The 23,712-nt window shown below is 41.8% G+C and overlaps 1 protein-coding gene across 3 annotated transcripts in view; it reads right to left on the reverse strand.

Moving 5' to 3' along the window:
• The window catches only part of nckap1 (NCK-associated protein 1), a 44,777-nt gene that overhangs the window by 20,489 nt on the left and 576 nt on the right, over positions 1-23,712 (reverse strand). For 2 of the 3 annotated variants that reach the window (XM_008303322.1, XM_008303321.1), the window contains exons 2-11: positions 10,674-10,784; positions 6,423-6,515; positions 6,272-6,328; positions 4,394-4,536; positions 4,116-4,206; positions 2,163-2,300; positions 1,913-1,961; positions 1,670-1,826; positions 1,114-1,170; positions 502-598 (exon numbers count right to left, since the gene is read on the reverse strand). In XM_008303322.1, the coding sequence (XP_008301544.1) occupies positions 502-598; positions 1,114-1,170; positions 1,670-1,826; positions 1,913-1,961; positions 2,163-2,300; positions 4,116-4,206; positions 4,394-4,536; positions 6,272-6,328; positions 6,423-6,515; positions 10,674-10,784 (993 nt within the window). The remainder of the gene's footprint in view (positions 1-501; positions 599-1,113; positions 1,171-1,669; positions 1,827-1,912; positions 1,962-2,162; positions 2,301-4,115; positions 4,207-4,393; positions 4,537-6,271; positions 6,329-6,422; positions 6,516-10,673; positions 10,785-23,712) is intronic. The other variant, XM_008303323.1, reaches the window with a different exon arrangement.

Raw genomic sequence — 23,712 nt, forward strand, 5'->3', positions numbered from 1 at the left:
GGAAGATGTGTTTTTATGCTATTATGTAAAGTTATTTTAGTATATTTGTATTGTGATATTAAGTCAATAAACTACATAACTATCTAAGAGCTATTCGTTGTGGCATTTCATCTTTTTTAAGGTGACATTTCGTTCATTCAGCCGCTTTGAAACTAAAAGTAAGGTCATTTAAGGCGGTATTCTGCGTTACCTTTGGACCCAACAGTCCAGGCTGGTCGGCTAAAACGGTCGCCAGCTACTTCAGAGTTAATCTGAGGAGCTAAAAGCTACTTGAAGGTGATGTTTTTGTTTTTTTAGGGCAGTTTTGTTCGATGAAGACCTCTTGTTATTTCATACAGTATATTTGTATTGTGATAGTAACCACTTAGAGCAAGATATTCAGCTATTTAATGTGGTAGTATATTGTTTTAAGGTGACAAAACTGTTCTCAAGTTGCTTGCTTTGAGCTGCAGCTGCTTTAAAACTGACAGTAGGGCTATTTAAGGCGGTATTCTGCGTTACCTTTGGACCCAGCAGTCCGGGCTGGTCGGCTAAAACGGTCGCCAGCTCCTTCAGAGCCGATCTGAGGAACTTGCGTCTCTCTCGGTGCATGGAGCCTCTGCAGAGAGTCAGACAGCAGCGGCAGCAGCGAGTCAGAGCCGAGCATCAAAACACACTAGCGCCGTGATTAAAAGGTATTTTGACACTTTCAGGACAATCCCACAAGAGGAAGAGAAGCACGCAGATGACAGTGACGGCAGAAGAATGAGAACGGAGATGAAAGGGGAAGACGGAATAAGTAATGAGGATAAAAGCAGACATGAGACAGAGGGGGAGACAAAGAGCCGAGGATGAAACGGTGAAAGCAACGACTATCGGATAAAGAGGAGAAGAGCGTGATGCTTCAGCGCGAGACTCCCAGAGAGACGCAGGAGGGCGGGAGCAAAGCTGCCATGACAGGTTGAAAAAAGGGAAGCTAAAAGGGAACAGGAATATAAAATAATCATACAGAAAACGCTGGCAGTGAAAGAAACCATAAAATGAGATTTATGTTGAGGTTTTTTTTTTAAACATGTGCGGAACAAAAAAAGCAAAGACGGGATGAAAACTCTGTGACGAAGACGGTATACGTACGCGTGAGACAAGGCCTGTTCTTTGCACTCCCTGATGTCGTTGATGCGTTTGTTGTATCTGGAAAACACACGAGGACGGAAAAGGTATTTTAAAAGAACAAATTCTGGAAGAACAGAGAAACATGTCCATCAAAGTGACGCCAGCTTTGATCGTTCAAAACCCGACAACAGATACATGAAACTGAATAAACGTCACAGTTGACATTAACATCATTGTTTCACCTCATTCTCACCAGAGTGTAACTTCTGCCTCTACCCAAAGTTCAAGTAGAAGGATCGCTTTTGGACACAGTTCAGTAGATTCAGCTCATCACAGATGGTACCTGACATGTTAACTTCTACCTCACACGTGTTGCAGGAGCAATGGGAGCCGAGTACGGCTGCACAAGGAGGCTACTTCAGATGTGAATCAAGTAGCTCCACAGCTAACAGCTCAACACGTGGGCGGCAGACGGGTTCCTTCACAGCAACGTGACCAATAAAAGCCCTCCGCCTCCTTCCCTGCCACTCCTGGATTTACTACCGGATCTATCTGAAAGCCAAGGACGGCGACGTACCCTCTGATGTTCACGAACAGGTCCTCGGCGGCCTTGTGGATGTGGAAGACTTCGTCCCTGAACAGACAGAGGCAGGTGGAGCTCTGCAGCGCCAGCTTCCACAACGACAGAGCCGTCGCGTCGCTGTTCAGCACCGCGTGGCACAAGATGAAGCCGACTGCAGCCAGAACACAAGAGGAGAAACATGAAGGGGAGCTCGCAGGGTTCAGGTGATTAGACTCTCAGTGTTTCTGCAGCACTTACAGACAATCCACTTCTCCATCGTGTCCAGCGACAGGTATTCACACGGCATCTAAACACAGACAGATGGTTGGTTTCAGGCTTTTCCAGTTGAATTACTGGTGACGCTATGATCAAAACCGTGCATAAAGCTGGTGAACGGATTTTAAATTTCAATTTAAAGGCTGAATAGAACTAAAATAATAACACGTTGAAAGGCTTAGGATGCACCCTTGGGTCATATATGAATGATTGCAGGCGTCCTGGTACTGACCGTGTCCGACTGGGCGGGGTTGAGCATGGTGGAGGGAGCGGAGATGAGCGACAGCAGCTGGGCGTTCCTCCACTGGTCAGCAGACAGATTCCTCCGGGGATAAACCATCTGAAGGCTGATCAGAGCGTCTGATAGCGACTGCAGGACAGACACAGAAATCGAACAGAACAGCTCAGTCTTGTGGCACATTTGGGACAAATAACAACCACGTTATCGGAGCGCGACGTCGGATTTCTGAATGAGAGAACGACCAACTGCACATCCAGGCATCAGATTATGTTTCTACAGGACAGTCTGTGAAGCAATCAGAACCTCCAATGATGTTAAACCTTTATTTTAGTGTTTATTGTACTGCTCTTGTTGTATTTGGAGGCGTGCAGGAGCTCAGCGTGAGTCAAGTTTGATTCCCGGCAACCTGAGCAGATAAAGTGCTGTTAACAGACACAGGTTTGAAAGGCGAATTAACTTAAATATATTATTAAAATAGCCAAAATTACATCATTTATCTGTGGCAGAAAAAAATAAAAACAGTCCTTGAACTACTTTCTTACTGCTACTCATCAAATCTGAGCTTAACATTGAGATATTTTATCAAAATCCCTTTATTCTAAAGGTCTCATTTAAAAAATTAACAAAAAAAGGAAAACAAAAACAGATTCTATGAGAAAACTAAAGATTCTGCGCCCCTCGGTGAAACCACAACACCATAACTGACTAGTCATGTGACAACAATTCAGGAAAATAGCTATGACATGTGGAGTCCAATTAACCAATTTAAGCTTTAAAATCATCTAAATCACTTCATTCTACACATCTTATTAAAAGTTAACACACCTTTGAGCCTTTTGAGTTTGAATTCCTGATTTGCAAACATCACAAAGATAAAAAACTGAAAATTCTGAGTAGATTAATGCAAAACTTGGCTGATTAGTTTTGTTTATATTGATCCGAAATGCAGCAATATCAGTCTTGTTTAACAATAATTATAATTTTCCATCATCTTAATGTGTTTTTATGAGCTTTTAGTGTGCATTCAGTTTAGAGGGAAGAAAATGTGTAACGTAATACAACCCTTAACGCTTTACTTGCATTTACTTGTGTATAAAACAGCAACAACTTAAAAATCTTGTCACATTTTTCACAACTCTGAAGACTGCAGGTCTGCAATAGATGAAAATCAAATCCAGCTTATTGTCATGTTGCTGTACATACACAGCAGTAGAGGCAGGATGAGAGAGCGTTTCTTCAGGATCCAATAACTTAAAGCAATTTAAATAAAGAAGTGTTTGCATATCTGGATCAGCAGTTCAGCTTTCTGACATCTGGTGGCATGAAGCTGTTGATCAGTCTGGAGGTTCTTTCTTTAACGCTCCAGAAACGTTTGCCTGATGGTAGCGGTTCAAACAGTTCATGGGGAGGGTGTGAGGAGTCCCTGACAATGTTTAGAGTCCTGCTCCTGAAGAAGCTCTGGAGAAGTTCTTGGACAGAGGGGAGGGAAACTCCGACGCCCGTCTCAGCTCCTCTAACTGCCCTCTGCAGGACTTGTCAGTCTGACAGACTGCAGCTGGAGGACCATGCTGGGATGCAGGATGTCAGAACCACCAAACACAGATCTCTGTCATGTGACACGACGCTAATTCACTTGGGGGTGTGTTATATGTTTATAACCTTTAATTTCCTTTTAATTAAGTTGATATTTCAGCTCTGAGTTGCAGAGGAAGAAACCGTTTCTCCTGAACTGCTGAGACAAACGCAGCACTTTGGTAACTGAGCTTCATAAAGAACAACAAAAAACAGGAGAATCTTCTGGGAGCAGATCAGACTGCAGACACGTACGACGGTGGCAGTGTTTTAATAACAAGAGCAGAATTTACAGAGAAAAGAAGATATAAAAATAACTAAAAGGAAGCCGAGCCTTGTGTTTGTACGTCGTGGATTTGTCACTTGTCGTACCTTTCCATGTGGGACGAACTCCTCCATCATCTTCTTCAAAGGGTTCTCGTAATCCACGATCATCTGGCCCAGCCTCGGGTATTCCCTGTCACTGCAGCGACACAGAACCACGGTTACCATAGCAACCACCGACGGCTCATCAAACAGAAATAATCTTGGCTGAGTGTTTGTGGAGATTAACGGAGAACGCTGCGTGTTCACAACAAAAGCTGCAGCCGTTATTCCTTTCGGTTGGCGTGAACGCGCAGCGACGCCGTTCTCTCGTCGGTCTCCGTCACCTGGCGCCGTGCGTCATCTCGTGGGCGTAGTTGTACAGGCCGATGATGGCCTTCCTCTCCTCGATGCGAGACAGAATGATCATCAGGGTCGTGTACGTCACCACCAGGTCCAGGTAGTTCCTGGTCAGGTCGAAGTTCACCGTCTGGCGGGAATCAGAGAGACGAGGCGGTGTTTTCAGATATCAACGATAATCTCCCCAGCAGAGGATTTAAGTGTTTGTTAAGATGTTAAGGAGTAGAACGATTGGACAGGTGAGACAAAACTCTGAAATAATAACAGAGGAGTGGAGCGCTTATCGGCCTGGTTGATTATCAGACCAGACATTTAGCACTTTTTGATTATCAGTATGTTTTTTTTTTAGCCGATTCCCAATAAAACAAATCTGTTTTCTAACACGATCCTTTGGCCCCGATGCAGCCGCTGAGGTAACATCAGCATCATTAGCAGTTCATGAACACTTCAGGACACCGAGGCTCTGATGAGAGAACAGAGCTGCGATTTTAAGGTAAAGCAGCAGATTTTACTGAAGCTGCGATTAACATCACAATCTTCTGATCTGTTTCTGAGACAACAAGCTTTAAGGAATTTAAAGTTGGACGTAAACTTGTCAATTTCCTATTAATTAAAGAAGAAAAACTAAATATTGTGACGATATCAATATGTGGTAATGCAGGCTGTGAAAAGAAAACGTGAGTTATAAAAACAAATAAAAGTAAATCACCACGTCGTTCCGTCTTTGCTGCTGCTTATAAAATCCTCACACAGTTAAGTGCAGCATAACTTTAGAGCACATTTTAATCGCCTCCTTTCTGCAGTTGGTCATTTATAACTGCGGTTACTGAACTGTGAACACCTGATTTTTAGAGTTAAATCACCAGAGTGGACGCTGTGTTTGCATATAGAGATGTTGGTCAGTTAGCTGAGAAGACGAAGCCAGATTAAAGTTATCTAACTCTGATGGTGAAACAGTTTGCTTGTCGCAGAATAAATCCCTCTGCTGACTGTATCTGTACAGTGGGATTGTATTACACAGGCTTTACTGTGTCTGTGGACTGTCAGCTGTAAACAATCTTTTGCTTTGTGCATCTACTTTGTGGACAATCTGTGGACAGCTCGGTGCAGCGCTGCAGCGTGCTAATGAGAGAAGTGGCTGATTCGTCTGCGATACCTGCAGAGCGGCATTACAGCGCTGCAGCGTTGTCGCATATCAAGGAAAGTCATTTTAAAACTACTGATACTAACAACAATGGCAGATAATACTGTTTTCAACAGCAGTGGACCAAATAGCAACACTGGCCAGACCTACGGCTAACACGGTTTAGTCTCACTGAGGTTTTGTGTTGCAGCTTGAGTTTTGTTTTTTTTTAAAGTTATTTTTTTGGCCTTTGTGCCTTTATTTGATAGTGAAGAATGATTTAGTAGTGAAGTGAGAGAGAGACAGGAAAGTAGGGGAGAAGAATGGGGGGAGGACATGTGGGAAAGGGCCATGAGCGGGATTTGAACTCGTGACCTCCACATCGGGACTGTAGCCCTGTACATAGGACGCCAGCTCAACCAGGTGAGTTATAGCGGCGCCCCAGCTTGTGTTGTTTTAACAGCAAATATCAGCTGTTCACCTCCTTGATCACTAATAATCTGTAAAATCAGCATTCTTCATGACAAAAGTGTGTTAAAGTAAGCAGAGGAGAAGGAAACGTGCAGCGTTTCGTCACTGCTTCCAACAGGACAAAGAACCTAAAAATCACTTTGATAGAAATTTTCTCAACTTCCAGATGTCGGTGAAGCCAAAAACTAAACTTCACTTGCTGCGACTGATGATCTTATAAAGAGCAGGAAAGTGATTATAACGTAAATGAAGGACAAATGTCTCTGCTTACGATATCAAAGAAGACCTGGCAGGCGTCGATGGTGTTGAGCAGCTCACAGACGTGATCCTGTCGATAAAGGAGTCAACGGAGAGTCCTGCATTAGTATCATCACATCCATCACTCTGAATACACTGCAGTGAGTCTGACTGCGTTTCCCCACCTTGAATTCCATGACATCTACGAAGGTAAAGTAGTAGAGAGCCAAGTTCTTCAGAATCTCTGACTTCTCCTTCTGCAGCTGAGCCAGCTGTTGCTGTAAACACCACATGGCACAAAACACACACTTAGAACGCAGCCAGGAGTTTTATGGGCGCTTTATGAACCTGAAAATGATCTTTCCTCATGAGCTCCTTTGTTTTTAAACTGACTGTGTGTGTTTCCCCGAGTGCAGTTTAAATCTGTGTAGCAGAAACCCTTAATGATGACGGTCTGTCTCTAGGAGCTGAAGCTGGGACATCACATAAATAAACATCTCATAGAAACTCTGACTGGGTTCAGCTCAGCTCTGGAAGTACTTCTCCTACATAATACATCTTTAACACACTGCAAGGAGAAATATCTGCATATTTTTTATATCATCCAAGTCTCCAAAAATTCTAATTGCTTCGTTTCCCTTCAGGGATCAACAGAGATGATCAGGTCTCGCCTTGCATTAATCAAAGTTTCTCTTAATTCTGACTAAATGAACAGCAAACTGATAGAAATCACATACAGTTGCTAAATAATTCAGTGATCTGCTGGAACTCTATCTGTAAAAATAGCTTTAAAAAGACCTCGCTTTAAATTCCAGATGCATGTGAAGTCAGTTTGCTTTGGTCGAACATTTCTTCCATTTACATTTTTTTTGTCTTTCATTCGTTTAATTTTTCTCCTTTTGAAACTTTGTGAGGAAACAGAACAAAGATTAAAGTTTGTGGTGTGAAGACTTTCAACAAGTAGCTTATGTCTGAACTTCTGGGTAAAAAAAATGTTCAACCACAGTAAAATCTGGCGAAGCGAGGAGTCCGCCCAGGAGGATCGAGTTTAACCCTGTGAACCCCAAAACCTGCCGGTGGGTTTGAAAGGCCAAAGCTAAACCCTTTATCAGACCCAGAGACAGTAAAAAAACCAACATAATGGTTTGACTTTCATCTTTTTGATGGTCTTTGAACTAATGGTGCCTGACTTTTGCCGTTTTGTCTTGAAAAATCACCAAATCTAAGCTTAACATTTAAGATAAATCACTTTATTGTTTATGTCTCATTAAGAAAATTGCCAAAAATAAACCGTATGCATTAAATAGAGTCTGTTTAACACAAAAAATTCTGTACTCTACGGTGCACCTGTGAAGCCTTTAGTGACTCGGCTGTGTCAAGCAGTTACGTGAGAAAAATTCAGGGAGGCAGGGATAGCAACGAATCTACATGTGAGTAGCTGAATATCTATGAAATGTAGGGCTTCCTCTATTTCCTTCCTGTTCTGGAAATAAATGTTTGCAAGAAAATATCTCTGAGTTCTCTCCTCATGTTGTTCTGTTTCCATAAACATGCAGGACTTTATATTACAGTGAAAAAAATGAGTCCACAGTGAGGAAAAAAAACCCAAAACCACCCAGAAACCGCTGCTTGGAGTTCAGAGGGTTAAAGTCAGAAGTGAGGAGGAAAAAATTCAGTCGAAGCATCGAAGGCAAAACTTCTTTCTTCTGCCGATATCTGGTCGGATGCAACGTGCTTTAAAAGATTGTCTCGTCAATCTTTTAATAAGCTGTGACGTCTAAGAAGCGACAGAAGAAGCAGTTTCTATTTACATGGCAGAAGAAGAACACTGCATGTAAATCTAACTGTGAGGTCGGAGCTGCAGCTTAAACCAGAGTTCTTCTACCAGGCGAGGAGGGAAAAGTCTCAGGAAAGTAGGAAGAAGAAGGAAGTGAAACTCTGCTGCTGCTGCTGCTGCTGCTGCACCAAGGAGCTCAAGCTTCTGGTATCGACCCAAAGTCGAGCAAAAGTGGAAAAATTAGATGGGAGATAAACGGGTTTTATGCAGTTGGGCTCAAATTTAGAAAGACCCACTGATGTGTGTCCAATCACAGACAACAGATTAGTGTTTCTGCTCTCCTTGTTGCAGGCAGGCAGCTCATTCAGGTCGGTCATGAAGCTCTAACCAGGTAGAAACCAGCTAGTTAACCAGCCACACAGTCATTCAGTGGATGAAGGAGAGAAACTAAAAAACAAAGAGACGAAGAAGAAGAAGAAGAAGAAGCCGCCAGCAAAGAGGAGAGAAAGCAGAGCAAAGCAAAAACACCCCAAAACAGCTTCAAATCAAAAACAACAGGTACAAAAAAAACTACATCACTACAAAACTCAGGGTCGTGAACTAAAATACGAAAAGTTACAGAAACTTAGATACAAAAACTTACCAAAAAGCACAAGTCCGGAATAAGCCAAGTTTTAGCATGCAGAACACAAACAAACAAACACAGAAACAAAGCAGAAAACAACGTAAGAGACAATTTCTGCACAGTTATACTGAATAAAGCAGTTAGCTACACACACACACACACACACACACGCTACACACACACAATCACACACGCTGACACACACACACACGCTCACACACACACACAACCATACACACACGCACACACACACACACGCGCGCTCACAGCTGTTTGCTAAATGACACTTTCACATAAACACGGAGGCCAGAAGCTAAGCTAACGAGTAAAGCTGAAAGAAACATTTGATGAGCAATGACTTTGTTTAGTTCATTCAAAACAAACAAACAAACACAAACAAACAAACAAACAACTCCCTTCATTGTAGGTTTTCTCTTAAACCAGCCAGACAGAGCAGCGGCTGAGCGTCGACGTCAAAACAAACGAATCCTGTTTATCGTTTGATCTGTCGGTGAAGTGAGTCCAGTTTAAACGATTTAATCGATTGTTTATGGGTGTAAACTGGATTCATTTTTGAAAAATGCAAAACAAACACAAGTAATGTTGACAATCAAGTGATTTAAGCCTCTTTAGAAAGATTTAGGATTATTGTTCTGGACTTCTTTTCGTCCCTTGAACGTCCTCTAAACTCCTGTTTCTCTTTAAAATGTTTTCACTTCCTTTTCCAACGCTGGGTTTGTTTTTGGACTTTTTCTATAAAGACTGAGCAATATTGTTATTATTATTATTATTATTATTATTATTATTGCTGAAATAATAGTTATAGCTGCAGCGATTAATCCTGTGGCTGTCAATGACTGGTTAATTAGTTCAAGTATATTTAATAAATGTGTTGCGGCTTCTTAAATGTGAATATTTGTGGCTTTTGGAAACACTGATGAACATTTTTCACACGTTTCTGACATTTTACAGACCGAACAACTAATCAATTAATCAATAAGCTTTCAGTTATGGTCACTGAGATCAACTATTTTGACGACGGAGTACTTTAGTTATATTTCATAAAAACAAGCAGCTTCTCAAACGAGACTGTTTTCTGGTTTCTTTCCTTCTCTGTGACAGTAAACTGAATATTTATTCATCTGTCATTTATTACATTATTCGTCCAAAACAACTGATCGATCAGTTTGAGTCATTTTTAATAAAAACTGTAGAAATTCTCTGATTACAGATTCTTAAACGTGAATATTTTCTGGTGTCTTTCGTCCTCTACTGTGGACAAAACAAGACGTTTGAGGTCTTTGGCTTCAGGAAACACTGATTTTCACCGTTTTCTGACATTTTATAGATCAAACAACTAATTCATTAATCTGGAAAATAATCAATACGTTATTAGACAATGGAATCAACCAGCTGTAGCCCTAAACTTGCACACAGATTTATTGCTGCAGTTATCCCGACTGAGTACACGTTGTTTAGAGAGTTTTATATGAATTTTATTTCTTTAGCAATATTATAAACATGTAATATGCATATATTAATATACAGTACTTATGATACAGAGGATATAATTATACTAACATATAAAGAAAACTTTATCATTATGTCACTTATAATAATAAAAATAATAACAATAATTCTAAAACTTATATAATTATGAGGCTATAATTACAAATACATTACTGATGGACAGCGGCTGTGATGTTTACAGTTTCTGCTCTCAGATAACATTTGTAAACAGAATTGTGTGGCTAACTAGTAAATATGTAAACTGTAATGTAGATTATTCTTTATTACGACAGACATCGGTTAGATGATGTGATCTGATGGTTCAGAACATTATGATCCAGAACCACGTTTGCTAAAACGTTTTCCGGATCAGTCCCGCCATGTAGCTGCAGAACCCAACGGCCGACAACTTTCTAAATGTCAGAAAAATAAAAACGCGCCTGAAGACGAACCAAACAGACGCTCTTTCATTCTCTGTGCACAACAGAAAAAACACGCAGCCGACGGACATGCAGGCGAACTTACGTTATTGTTCCGCGTCTCCACGGCGGGAAACTTCCTGACGATGAATTTAACTGCAGACTCCAGGTTCTTATCGACCAGGTAGGAGGGCTTGGCCTTCGGGTCGCCACATGCCTGAAAGGAGAAGCGGAGGACAGGTGAGGAGGGACGAAGGCAGAACCTCGGGGAGCACACTGCTGCTACTGAAACACCTGGGCTCTTCACTCTTTGTTTCAGTTTTTCTGGTTGTTCTTTCCTCACAGTCGCACATGTTGGACGCTCAGGCGTCACCGTGGAAACGCTCACAGTTCAACCTGGTTTATCCCAGGACCGAGATTGGAGGAGGGTTTGGGTGGATGGAGGACCGACACCAGCACACGTGTGGTGACGTTTCCAGGCAGATTGAAGACATGAAAACAAACAAACGTGAACCTGTGCAGTCTAACGGGCCGTTTAGATGCACGAGTTAACGGGGGAGGTTCCAGGAATGATGCCGTCAGCAGGGTCGGAGTCCTGCTGAGCTCAGTTTGGAAGTCTGTGGTTTTCATGTTTGGATAAACCAGGTTCAACTGTTGGAAAAGACTGAGCAAGAACCTGAACTGATCAGTGGTTCTCAGCCGCTCAACCCACACTTCAGAATCTCAACTTATTATTATTTGTAATTACGCTTTTTTTAGTTTTTACACATAGAACAACATGCTGTCTGACCATCGTTGGGACCATCCAAAGTTTTAGAAAAATATTTTAACCCTCTGAACCCCGAAACCTGCCGGTGGGAATAAACTCACTCTCCGATCGTCTTTGAACTTCTCACGTGCAACTTTTAGTTTTAATGTCAAAAATGAACCAAAGCCAAGTTTAAAAATCAGGATATTTCCTCAAAATCACTTTAATCTGCATGTTTAATTTTAAAATTTGCCACAAATAGACTATTTGCTCTAACTAGCTTCTGTGTGAAAAATTAAAAGTTCACAGTCCTGACAGCGACAGTCATGTGACCAAAAATGCTGGGATTGTTTTTGTCTGAACTGCAGGCAGTGTTTACACCGAGCAGTGACGAGGAAAGAATAGAAACTCATTCAGATTGTAGGCACCAAAATATCTTAACTATATAGAGCTCGCATTTTTCCAGTATTAGTAACACCTTACACTTGGAAAAATGTTGTACATGCTCATGTTCTTCAAATTTAAAAAAAATAATCATAAACAACAAAATAAAACTACAAGGAGGGCAGGAAAAGGCTCAGAGGGTTTAGTGTAGAAAACTTTAGAGTCACATTTTAACTCAACGCTTCTGACAGCTGATTGGCTGAATTCAAAGATGTTTCCAATAAAAATGCCAAACTTGAGCTTTGTGATTGTGACACTTGAACATTTTTGGTTCCACGTTTTAGTGAACTGATTATCTTTTGGTTTCGGACCGATGGTTAGGTGACGGTGACACCTCGGGCTGCTGGAGACTGATGGAAGTTTTTCTGGTGTTTCAACAAATAATAAATTGTGAAAGCACTTGTCAGATAATACATTTGTTGGCTGCAGCAGACCATCGGAAGGTATCAGCGACAGGAAGCGGCTGAGAACCAGTGAGAGAGTCCCAGGTAATGAGAGGTTTCAGTTTCAAACGGTGTCTCTGAGCGGTTAGTGTCACTGCATGACAGGCAGAGCGATGGACAGGTAGGACCGCATGAAACAGGACAGAGAGAAACATGGCAAAGAAAAGGAAGGAGGGAGAACCCAAGTAAAGAATGGACACAGTGAGGAATGAGAGTGAAGGAAAAGAGAGAACGTCCTTCCTCAGAGTCTCCTGTCGTCTACGCGAGCAGAATTACTTTCTGCAGAGCGGCCACGTTTTCCTGATCCCTCTCCACCTGCAGAGCTGCCTTTTCTGCTCATTGGCATTCTCGTCTACTCCTCTACAGGTGTTGCAGTATCTGCTCGACTGTCCCGACTCTGGCAGGAAGCAACAGCGCTCATGCATTATGGGTAGTGTAGTAGTGGATGGTGAGGAAGATGTGGTCCATGCATGTGCCATAAACAGAGTGAATGTAGAAAGTTTATTGGCTGCCAACACCGAGGAACAATCCTAGAAGAGGTCAGTGCCTTTGACCGTTCTGAGGATTCGGTTCCTCGTGGTTAAGGTTCAAGTTTAGAAAAAGGGGAAGCACACATTTAGAAAAGCCATAAAAAGTAACATGAGGTTACCAAAATGAAGTCTACGACACAGAACTAGGCTATAAATGCGATGTTTCTACCTCCAGTATCGGCTAGCAGCGACCCCACAGGCTTCAAACGGCACCACAACCATAAACCTGGATTTCAGTTTGCATGGCGCTGAAACGTTTCCAGCGTCCGCCAGTGCAAAATGAAACCGCGACACAGCCACACATGCTAGTTAACACAAGCACAGGAGGTAAGTGACAACCCGGGAATCAGAACGGGATGAGATGCGGGCTGAGAACTCAGCGTTTGTTGGCGCGTTCAGATTTGAACTTTGCTTTGCTCCCTAGGCTAATAAAACAACGGTCACTGTTTATGTTGTGGTCTGTGCGAATTGGAAACCTTTAACCCACAGGAATCGCATGTTTTTCTGCCACTGAGGACTTAATTTTCTGTCATCTTTAACATTTACAGACTGTCTACAGCGATTACAGAATCACATCGGAGCTGCTACTGTGGAAGTTTAACCCTCTGAGCCCCAAAAAAAGAAAAAAGAATTAAAGCGTTTATATGACGAGAAACTAAAAAAACTAAAGAAAAAGAGTCGTCGGATGTTCCAAAGTTCCCCGATCCAATCATGACTGACCTCTGCTTCCAGCGTCAAGACGAACCAGATCTCAGATTTCACCAAAATCACTTTATCTCATTTAGAAATTCTAAATCTAAAAAGCTCTGTGCTCCTCAGTTTAACCGAGGGGCCTCTAGTGACTCAGCTACAACTGAAGTTAAAATGAAAACAGTTAAATTTCTATCTCATCATTTAGTTCCAGTGTTGGTAATATCTTTGGGCAGCTGGAAAAATGATGCACATGCTCAGTACAGGTTTTTTTTCAGGTACTGCAAAATAAGTAATCTAAAAAATCAAACTTTTGTGTTTAAATAATTAAAAGTTGTGAGTTCTCCCTCCTCCTAGCTATGTTTGTGTTGTTTCCATAGAGGTGCAGATCATTAAATTGCGAAGAAAAGTAAAGTAAATGCATGAAGGGAGAAAAAAAAGCGCCCAGAAACTTCTTGGAGTTCAGAGGGTTCGTTGTAAAGAGATCGACTAGATCTGCTGCCGCTTTGCATCGACGAGGATTCAAAAAGCGATGCAAAGCGGTGCAGGTGTAATAATCGGTTGGAAACATGATCCGCACAGGAAAGGAGAAGTTCCTACCTGACGAGCAGAGTCAACTGAACTACGTGCGTCTCAGTTAGAAGCCGGCTTAGTTTGCGCGTCAGCTGAGGCTTGTCGACTAGAACACCAGAGGCAGGCATGCTCAGCTCGTACAGTGCTACGTCTGCAACACACTCACTACTGCAGGGTCTCAAACACAGAAACACTTGGACACTATGGAGGGGGTTGGACACAGAAACACACAACACCAACATGGTTTCAATACCCATCGATGACACACCGGACCTGGAGTCGCAGCTTGTTTCCTCGTGCCCACTTCTCTCACACCTCGCCAGATTCAAAGAAAATCTGTTTAAGGTGCGCGAGAGGCAGACTGAGCTTTACCTACGTCAAGTGAGTAACAAGGAATCAAGATGTGACTGTGGAATCCATGCAACTGCAAAAGCACAAGCCTGGTAGATATCTGCTAACACAGCACTGGTCTGAGCCTCGGCCTACACAGCACACTATCTCTACAGCGGCTCTATCGTGTCGTTACCCGTTGACTCACGCCGGGGAACTGTGGAAGAAACACTGTCTGGTTACTGCAGAACATCTGACTGGAGGGTTTACCATGTTTTAGCCCAGACTGACTGCAGCTACAGAAACGTCTTTAAAATGAAGAGCGATTGTTTTCTTTTACAGACAGATCTGTGTTGATGACTAGTTTCTCATTATTGGAAGTTTTAAAGCTTTTAACACATAAATTAAACTGATTTATTTACTTCATTCTTGGTAGAGCTGCAAGAATTAATCAATTCGTGGTCAACTATTACAATCAGCAGCAAGTATTTTGATAGTCGGTGAAGAGGTTTGAGTTTTGTTATTGCAGCTTCTCAACTGTGAAAAGTTTCTGGTTTCTTTCCTCCTCTATAAAAGGAAACTGAATATCTTTGGGTTGTGGACAAACGAATTAAACTGCAGATTAATCAAACAGAAACATGTTGATGTGTTCAAGTGACTGTAAGAAGCTCCAACATCTGAGACTTGTGGGTGAGCGACCAACAGCGACCCAAACATAACACAAGAAACTACTAAAATGAGATTGTTATAGTCATTTTTGTTTCTGGTTTGAATCTTCTAGCTAGTCCTGGCGCTTAACAGACAAAAAAAAGAATAGTTTTAATAAGTGGTTGTGTTTCCATTTCATATAATTATACAAACATTATAAAAACTTAATGGAAACTGGAGATCCGTCTGCGTTTTTTGCTCCCTTGAGTTGGTTTTAGACTTTTTTAAAAAAAGAGTTGATGCACTTTCTGAACAAGTTCTGACACAGAACATTTAAAGGTAATCTAGAAGTAATAAATAACCTTTAATGAGTTTTAATTAATGGGCTAAAACATGCAAACCCTTCAAAGTTATTCTTCATATTTGTAATGTACCATCATCTCCTAGAGATCTCTATAGCCACACCGCTACGTCTCACCCAGTATTATTAGTTATTACACTTCCAGAAATAAGCAACATGACTGCATTTCTAGTTGCTTAGCATCACAGCAGAGCAAAGACATTAATACTGGTCTGTCATTTAAATGGCATGTCCATTAGTGCTGGTGGTGGCTAGTGCAGTAAGCTGGCTGGCTGGGTTTGGGTGGGGTGGGGGCTGATGGAGGGATGAATGAAGGAGGGGCGCAGTGAATGGAGGGACGGGGTTATGGGAATAAGCTGAGAATCAGTCGTGGTCAGGAAGGAGTCGGGGAGCTGTTGCCTGGATACCAGAACAGACCTCAGTCTCGCCTCCACCATCGTCTCTCCACTCCGGGTAGCAATTAACAGCTGAGCTCGTGAAGGGTCCCACACTGACCGACATATGGCGGGGGACCCTGCAACGCATAGCGGCGGGCCGCGGAAAAAAAAAACCTACATCTGAAAACTAATTACGGCTGCTAATTACTGGATGCAATATTTGAGCGCCGCTTGGAGCCTTTTCATGGCTCCTTCAGAGTCCCTGTAAAGCACCTCCTCCCCGAGATGAATCCGTTTATGTCTGTCATCCCTCACAGTGTGAGCGCTCTCGTTTTCACAAGGAGGGGGATTAGCCGCTGCGAAAAGAAAGGAAGGAGAGCTCCGAAGAATCCGACGGTCTCGTGATTGGAAACAGAACCACTAGAGAACCACTAAAACCTGCAAAGAGCTGGCAGGCTGCCTGGGCTGCCTGCTGGCAACGCTGCTCAGTCTTCGCTCATTATTCTGCGCTTGTCAAAGTTTTCGCACTTGTTCTCTGCTAAAAAACACTCCAATTTGCAAACAATCGAGCAACTTTTTTAGGATTAAAGCGTCGTCTAAAAAGTGCTGAAAGACTCTGAGTGATGCCAAATATAAGGATCACAATCTGAGATGTGAACAGGAGCAGTTCAGTGACAACATCTACGAATAAACTGTCGGAAAAACTACATGTAACCAGCAGAACTATCACTTCAGTGGCTCATCAAGTCTTCATAAGTTGTAGAGACGCTATTTCCTAAATGTTTGCACCATTTTATCAGGTGCTGGCATATTTACACGCCATGTTCGTGTCAAAAACAAACCAAAAAATAAGCATCAAATCTAGTTCTGGCTTTTGCTTTGCAGTCCAGTACACTGGCAGGTAATGCATGTGCACTAAGAGGAAAATAAAAAGAGAAAAATAATAATGCTGGTGTGGATGCTGTATCGTAAAGCAAATGAACAACACACTGAATTTGCACTGTGTAGAACTGACAGTGAATGGAGCCCAGCCTTGCTCTCAGCATTACAGATTCAAACATGAAGGAGGAGGAGTGAGGCACAAAGGAGAGGACCAACAGATCAGTACAGGTAGCCAGGAGGAGGAGGAGGAGGAGGACGAGGAGGAGGAGGAGGAGGACGAGGAGGGGAGGGAGGAAGAGGAAGGGTGAAGGGGGGACGGGTTTCATCAGTGGAAGGTGATAAATTTTGCAAACCTTCCAAACTTGTCCTTGCTGCATAGGAGAGGGGGGAAGCATTGGAACGGAGAGAAGAAGAGAAGAAATCAAAACAAAGAGCCCACCCAGACAAAGAGCTGGATCACTGGTCACACACACTCACACACACACTCTCACACACACACTCACACACGTCGTCACACAGCTGCTCATACAGGTGTTTTTCTGCAGGTCTGAGTTCAGTCAGGGAAAGCCCTTCTGGCACTTCTTTACAACACAACACATAAAAAAATAAACAAAATAAACAAATCAAAAAGACATGCTGCGCTCACAGGTTATCACATTGACACTTGATTTAACGCACGCTGCCGTGACGGCGACGCCAGGTGTAGCGTCCCCGCCTACGCACCTAACACATCCATTTTAAGAGCGTGGACGGCCTGAAATAACATGGCTGACACTCCTCGGTCTTACGCCGAACAGTGCGAGGACAAAGTTTGGCCCCTGCAGTTTAACTGGCTGCGATGCTGCTCCACATTTCTGCTCCGCGGCTGTTGCCTAGTAACTGACGAGGCAGCGCTTCCTGATTGTTGGAGGACGGAGCCCGTGATGCTCTGATGCACGTTTGAGTTCATCGCGTCAGAGTCACACAGTCAGGTAGCAACACGATTGACTCAGGTTACTGCATCTCAAATCATCACGCTCGACCAGCTTTAAACTTTTATCATCATAAACTGTGGACATTTAAAACGGTTTTATCTTGACATATAAAATACTCTCACATACAGCGAGTATTAAAAATAATTTGAAGCTGTTGAGGAACTATTAAAGATAAAAGCCTCGTTGGTTTAGAATCTGCAATATCGGACAAGTTAGAGAAAATAATTTGAGCACATTTCCAGAGAAATCGCTGATGCAAAAATCAACCGGTACGATTTTCTGCACCGCGTGTAGCTGCATGTCACGATAACACAAAACTAAACACGTGCAAGTACGACAAGATGTTGCACAAATACAGAAATATTGAGTTCTGGAGTTTAAATTCTTCAATCACAAAAAATATCTTGTGCTGTAAGTGAGACGATTAAAATAAAAAACATCTCAGAAAACTTTTTATATATCAGCCTGAATTTTTTTTACAAACATCTTTATAAATATCTGTATTTTGTGCTAGAAGATTTCCAGGTGATTTAAAAATGCTCTCGCAATGCGATGATTTGAGATGCGAATAATCCAATTCGGGCTCTGGTTCGGGTTCAGCAGCACAAATCGACCTCACAGATAAAAGCCAACAGTGGTTCTGCTGAACTGAAATCTGCGGTGATTTAAAGAGCGTCTCCATGACAACGTCTGTACATTTGCTGCTCAATATTAGCATATAAATCTCAATAAATAAATAAAATCGACATCTAAATGAAATTACTATGAGCTGCTGTATCATTAATAACTGATCCAGGATCGGGGTGGTGTTCTCACTACTTACTGATCCCCTTCATTCTTTTTATCACTATTATTTGGATTCAGTCACGGCAGGCTGTCATTTCATGGCCACACTGATCTTATACACATGCGTTGTGTTACTGGGCATCATCTGGCAGGTAATTAACACACATCCAGCTCTAAATGAAGATCAAGTCGGGTCAGTCCATCTCTGTCTCATCACACGGTCACATGGTTTGCAGTTTGGTAAATATTCTCAGGAAAGATCTACTTCAACACCTGACGAGAAACTTAATGAGAAAAATAATCCTAGAACTCCAACGTCACACTATCTGGTGCATTTTCTTTTTATTTTGTTATCCGACAGCATAAGCTGAGCTGAAGAATGCGACGTGACCTTTACAGCAGATAACGAGCAGCTTGTAAAACTTTCTACACACTGGTGACTGGTCAGTTTTCTGATCTGTTGAGTTCCTCCTTGGGAAGTAGAAGAAAAAAAAACAAAACAAAACAAAAACAGAAGAACAGGAACAGTTAAGGAAAACAGACAGCAAGACAGAAACGGGTGAATTATCAACACTTGAGTCTTTGGATTATATTCTAAACACATCATTTCTTCTCGTTTGGAAACTCAACAAGCTCGAAATAAAGCTTCATTTGATCCCTTCCTGCAACAAATTCAGCGTCGACTCTCCCATAACCGGCTCTGCTTTCACCCGATGATGGCTGGACTCGGAGGGCACCTCTTATAGTATTTATTACATAACACAAATGACTCTGTCTTTATGCACAGTCACACTGCTTGCTTGAGTGCAGATGAGGAGAGGGAATCCCTCAGCAAACACATTTAGAGGCCTGCTGCCAACTGAGCCACAGATGTGCAGCGACGTCACAACGGGCTGAAAATCTGCAGGTTTTCATCCAAACATCCCAACAGGTGATTTCACTCATGGAGCGTATTTCAGCAGAAAGTTTCCACCTTCAATGAAAACCTGCACATTTATAGCCCTCTATGGCACGACTACCCATCTGTGAAGTCAATCCAGCTGAGTTCTGCCTCTTTAAATCAAACATAATCCCTGGAAATATTCAATCTAACGTTGATCTGATCAAATTCTGTTTGCGCTGCAGTTTTCTCTGAGTCACATTTCATTCGGACCTTGAGAAATTTATGGAGGTCTTGGGGAATTCGCTCTTATCTGGCTCGTAAAATGCCCTTAAAATTAAAAAAAGAGGCGTAAAAATGCCCCCCGGTAATCAGGCGTGCCCTTCGTTAAATGTCAACCTGTAAATTCTCCCCCCTAGTAGTTAATTATTTACGTGCAACTGTCCCCTCTGGGCCACCGTACTGTAGGTAAACCAGTGACCCGGCTCTACCCATCGGTGTGTTCTGGACAACAAAAGACAGAGACCAGATTTTGTGGATCAGAAAACAGAAGAACGTCCCGGTAGAAAACGTTGGCGCCAAACAACCGGTGGCAGAAAAAAAGTCCTGGTCTCACACAAACCACTGCAGCATCAAAGTACGGTCAGTAGAGCAGAAACACGACGAGCGCAAACACCAGGAGGAAAAAGGAAAATCAGCTTTTCTGTGTCCAGGGAGCTGAAGTTTTACTCTGAATTACCCTTTAATAAATCCTGCTGGTGCAAAAGAGCAGCTGTTTTACCAAAATGCAAACTCTAGTTGATATAAAATCAACTTTAGGAACTCGAAATACTCAGAGAAGAAAAAACTTATCTTGGGAAAACAAGCCAAACTGTTAAATCTAATGCAGCTCCACGCAAAAAGCCCTGCAAGAAACACCACCGCAGCAAAGTTTAATCGGGACTGTGTCAGAGAAGTTTAACTTATTCCTGCAGAAAACGGACATCTGACGAGCAGAACAAACTCCAGCCTGATCATTAAAACTGCGTTTAATCCAGGAAACACTTTTAGACGTCGGGAGTCTGCTGGTGAGTTTATCATTTGCGGGTTTATTCCTCACACACAGGCCATTTCTAACCGTTTAACTAACTGCACGCCAGCTACGGAGGAGACTACGGTGGCTACCTGAGTGCAAGCGAGGTTAAGGGAAGAAATAAAACACCCTGCAAAGCGCTGTGTGCAAGACAAAGTATGAAGTTAGAAGGTCCACTGGCTGAAAGACAAGCACAGCAAACAAAAACTTTAATGCCACTCAGCCACGATTAATTAAGGCGGCTTAATTAAGGAACAGATTTTAAAGGTTTTCTGCAGATAGTCGATGGTGTGTAATGAGTGAATATGCTCGAGAAAGGAAAAAGAACATTGCTGTGATCTTAGATGATAACATTACTGTTAGTGTGCATGAATTACTCCCAAAGGTAGAAACCAAACAACCGGGTCCGTCACCTGCGTCTCCGTCATCAAAAACCCTCTTTAGTGACGATAAACACCAGAGAGAACGCACACAGAGAATTTGCGGGGATACAATCCAGATTGCCGTTGAGGATATGAGCATGAGCCAGCCGACTTTACCGCAGATTGCTGTCCCAGTTCTTTCGTTTCTAGCTTTGGGATGCAGCTGAATTTGGATGCTGGAACGTTTTCTAGTATCACAAGGTAAAAAAAAAAAAAAAGGAAAGCGTTAAAAAGAAACACATGAGCAGCAGTTCAGAGTGGACATGTAGAGAAGAGTCATGGCGAGGCAGGTCAGGAGAGATATGAAGATGATGGGACAGACAGAAAGAAAAAGGAAGGAAGGAAGGAAGGAAGGAGGGAGGAAAGGAAGGAAGGAAGGGCGTGTTAAGAAGAGTAATCAGCAGCAAAAATCTCAACAGTGTCTGACAGCTCACACTGGGTTAAAGCTCCCACAGAGAGGAAACGTGCAGATGAGTCCGCTTGCATGTTTCACCCACTTATCGCCAATTATTGGACATTTTAGTAAAGACTGACACCAGATTCACCCCGAATGGGAAGTAAGCGCTCCAGAGGCCGTGCAGAGGAGACAGTATGAGCTTTCAGACAGTTTAACTTCTACGCTGTTCTCGTTAAAACTTGCTACGAGATGACTGACCTCTTTCACTCTCGCCATCTTTTTTTTTTTTTAATTCAACATACATACAAGCACAGAGGCTCAACCCACTCAGACAGACCCACTACTCTTCTCCTCCCACACACAGTCCATTGGTGGAAAACTTGAGCAACACAGATCAGAGTCAGTAACATCAATAAACGTGTTATAGTCTATAATTCTGAGTCCACTGCACTGACGAGGAGATGTTTGTTTAAATGTGGGCACAGCTGAGTAATTTCTGAGGGAGAAAGTTTTTTATTTTAGTTGCAGCTTCTTAAATGTGAATATCTTCAGTTTCTTTCCTCCTCTATGAATATAAACATACATCTAATAGATCAATCAGTTAATCGATTGGTTGTCAACTATTACGTCAGCTATTTTGATAATCGAGTAGTTTTTAAACAAAAATAATCGTAAACGTGAATATTTGTCGGTTGCTTCCCTCCTCTGTGACAGTAAACTGAATATCTTTGGATTGTGGAAAAAATATTTGCTGTAAACTTGAATTTTTTGGCTTTCACAGATTGTTGGTTTCTGTTTTTAAAATATTTTCTGATATTAAAAAAATACATATAATACAAAATAAAATATTCTACAGACAGAAGAATAATCTGAATATTAATCAACACTGTAAATAAAAGGTTGTCAAAACACAGGATGTTGGAAATTAATTAGGCACATTTACTCTACTGTAAATAAATAAAGTCTTGTGTTACATAGATTTCTATTTCCTGTTTAAGTATGCTTGAACTGCACGACAATGATTTGACAGCTTCAGCCTAAATCTTTGGGTTTTAGAAAATGTAATGATAATAAGTTAAACTACTCAAGAGGAAAGCAGTGATGATCAATGCATTAGTTGTGATAATTACACTTATCGTCATTCATTTAATTGGTTAAAGTTATTTTTTTTAAGAAAATAAAAGTCTAAATTCTCTTTATTGTGAATATTTTCTGGATTCTTTCCTCTTCTGTGACGATAAACTGATGATCTTCAGACAAAACAAGATATTTGAGCACATGTCTTCATCTTTTATGTCAGAGATCTTTGCCCTTCACAGACTGTGGGTCATTAGATGTTATTATATTTTACAGATACAGACAATTTCTTTGCGTTGTGGCCAAAAAAACCCAAAACATTTGTCATCTTGGGGTTTGGGAAACACGTTTTCACAAGTTTCTGACATTTTATAGACCAAACAACTGATTAAATGATCAATTAGTCAGTTATTACATTACTATTACATTATTTGACAGGAATTTTGACAATCTGTGAGTTTGATCATTATCTACCAAGAGATTAGGGAGCTTTGGGAAACACTGATCGACATCAGTATTTATTTTTAGACATTTTAGCTGAAGTTTTTGTCAACTATTTTGATAGTAATTTGCAAAGAGGCAGTCTAAATTCTCTGACTGCAGTTTTTTTTTAAAAAATCTGAGTGTTTTCTGGTTTCTGACTTCCTCTGTTGTGGATAAAAACAAGACATTTGTCATCTTGAGCTTTGGGAAACGCTGATTGACATTTTTCACATTTTTTCTGACATTAATGATCAAACAACTGACTGATTAATAGAGACAATAACTGCCAGACTCATCTATAACAGCAGTAATTGATAGCTGCAGCCTTGATCTAAAATTATTTATCTAATAAACAAAGTAAACAAAACACCTGCTGGTGAAATAAATAACGTAACTTTCGAGTTTAGGTTTTTGCACTATTTTATTGATTTATTTATTAAATATAGCTGCTGGTCAGATAAAGTAACCAGCTGAATTGTACAATAATAAAAGCAGATTTTTGAACTAGTTATGACAAACTAGATTTCTGACCAAACGTCAAATAAACCAACAATAAGCTGCATTGATTTGTTGCTTTAGTTTCATTTTCGTACAAGCTCACGATAGCTAACTAGTAGTTTAGTAGAGAAACGATCCCTGAGGTTATATCCATCTGAACTCACTGTCAGACTGCAGCCGTTTCTGTGATTTAGTGTTTTTGCTGCTTCGTGTTTTGGCTTTTTGCTGGAGCAGAGACGACGCCCGACTGCTAGCTTAGCTTAGCCTAGCTAGCAGCCGCCGCCATTACCAGCCGACGTTAGCTGGCCGCTAGCGCTAACCGCAGGCCGGACGGTTGGTCAAATATCACCCGACTCGGCCTTTCTAACCAGGTTTGTGGCTTATGGTTGGTACGTGTCCATCCCGCTGCTCAGGAAACGAGTTAATGTTTGCTTTTAATCCAAACGAAAATCGGTTTACACCGTAAAAAGGACGGGCAACTTTACCGCAAGCTAACGCAGCTTTTGGCTAGCTGTGCCCACAACCTGCTC

The sequence above is a fragment of the Stegastes partitus genome, unplaced genomic scaffold (assembly GCF_000690725.1).
Source record: "Stegastes partitus isolate 25-593 unplaced genomic scaffold, Stegastes_partitus-1.0.2 Scaffold1981, whole genome shotgun sequence".
NCBI classification, from domain to species: Eukaryota; Metazoa; Chordata; class Actinopteri; family Pomacentridae; genus Stegastes; species Stegastes partitus.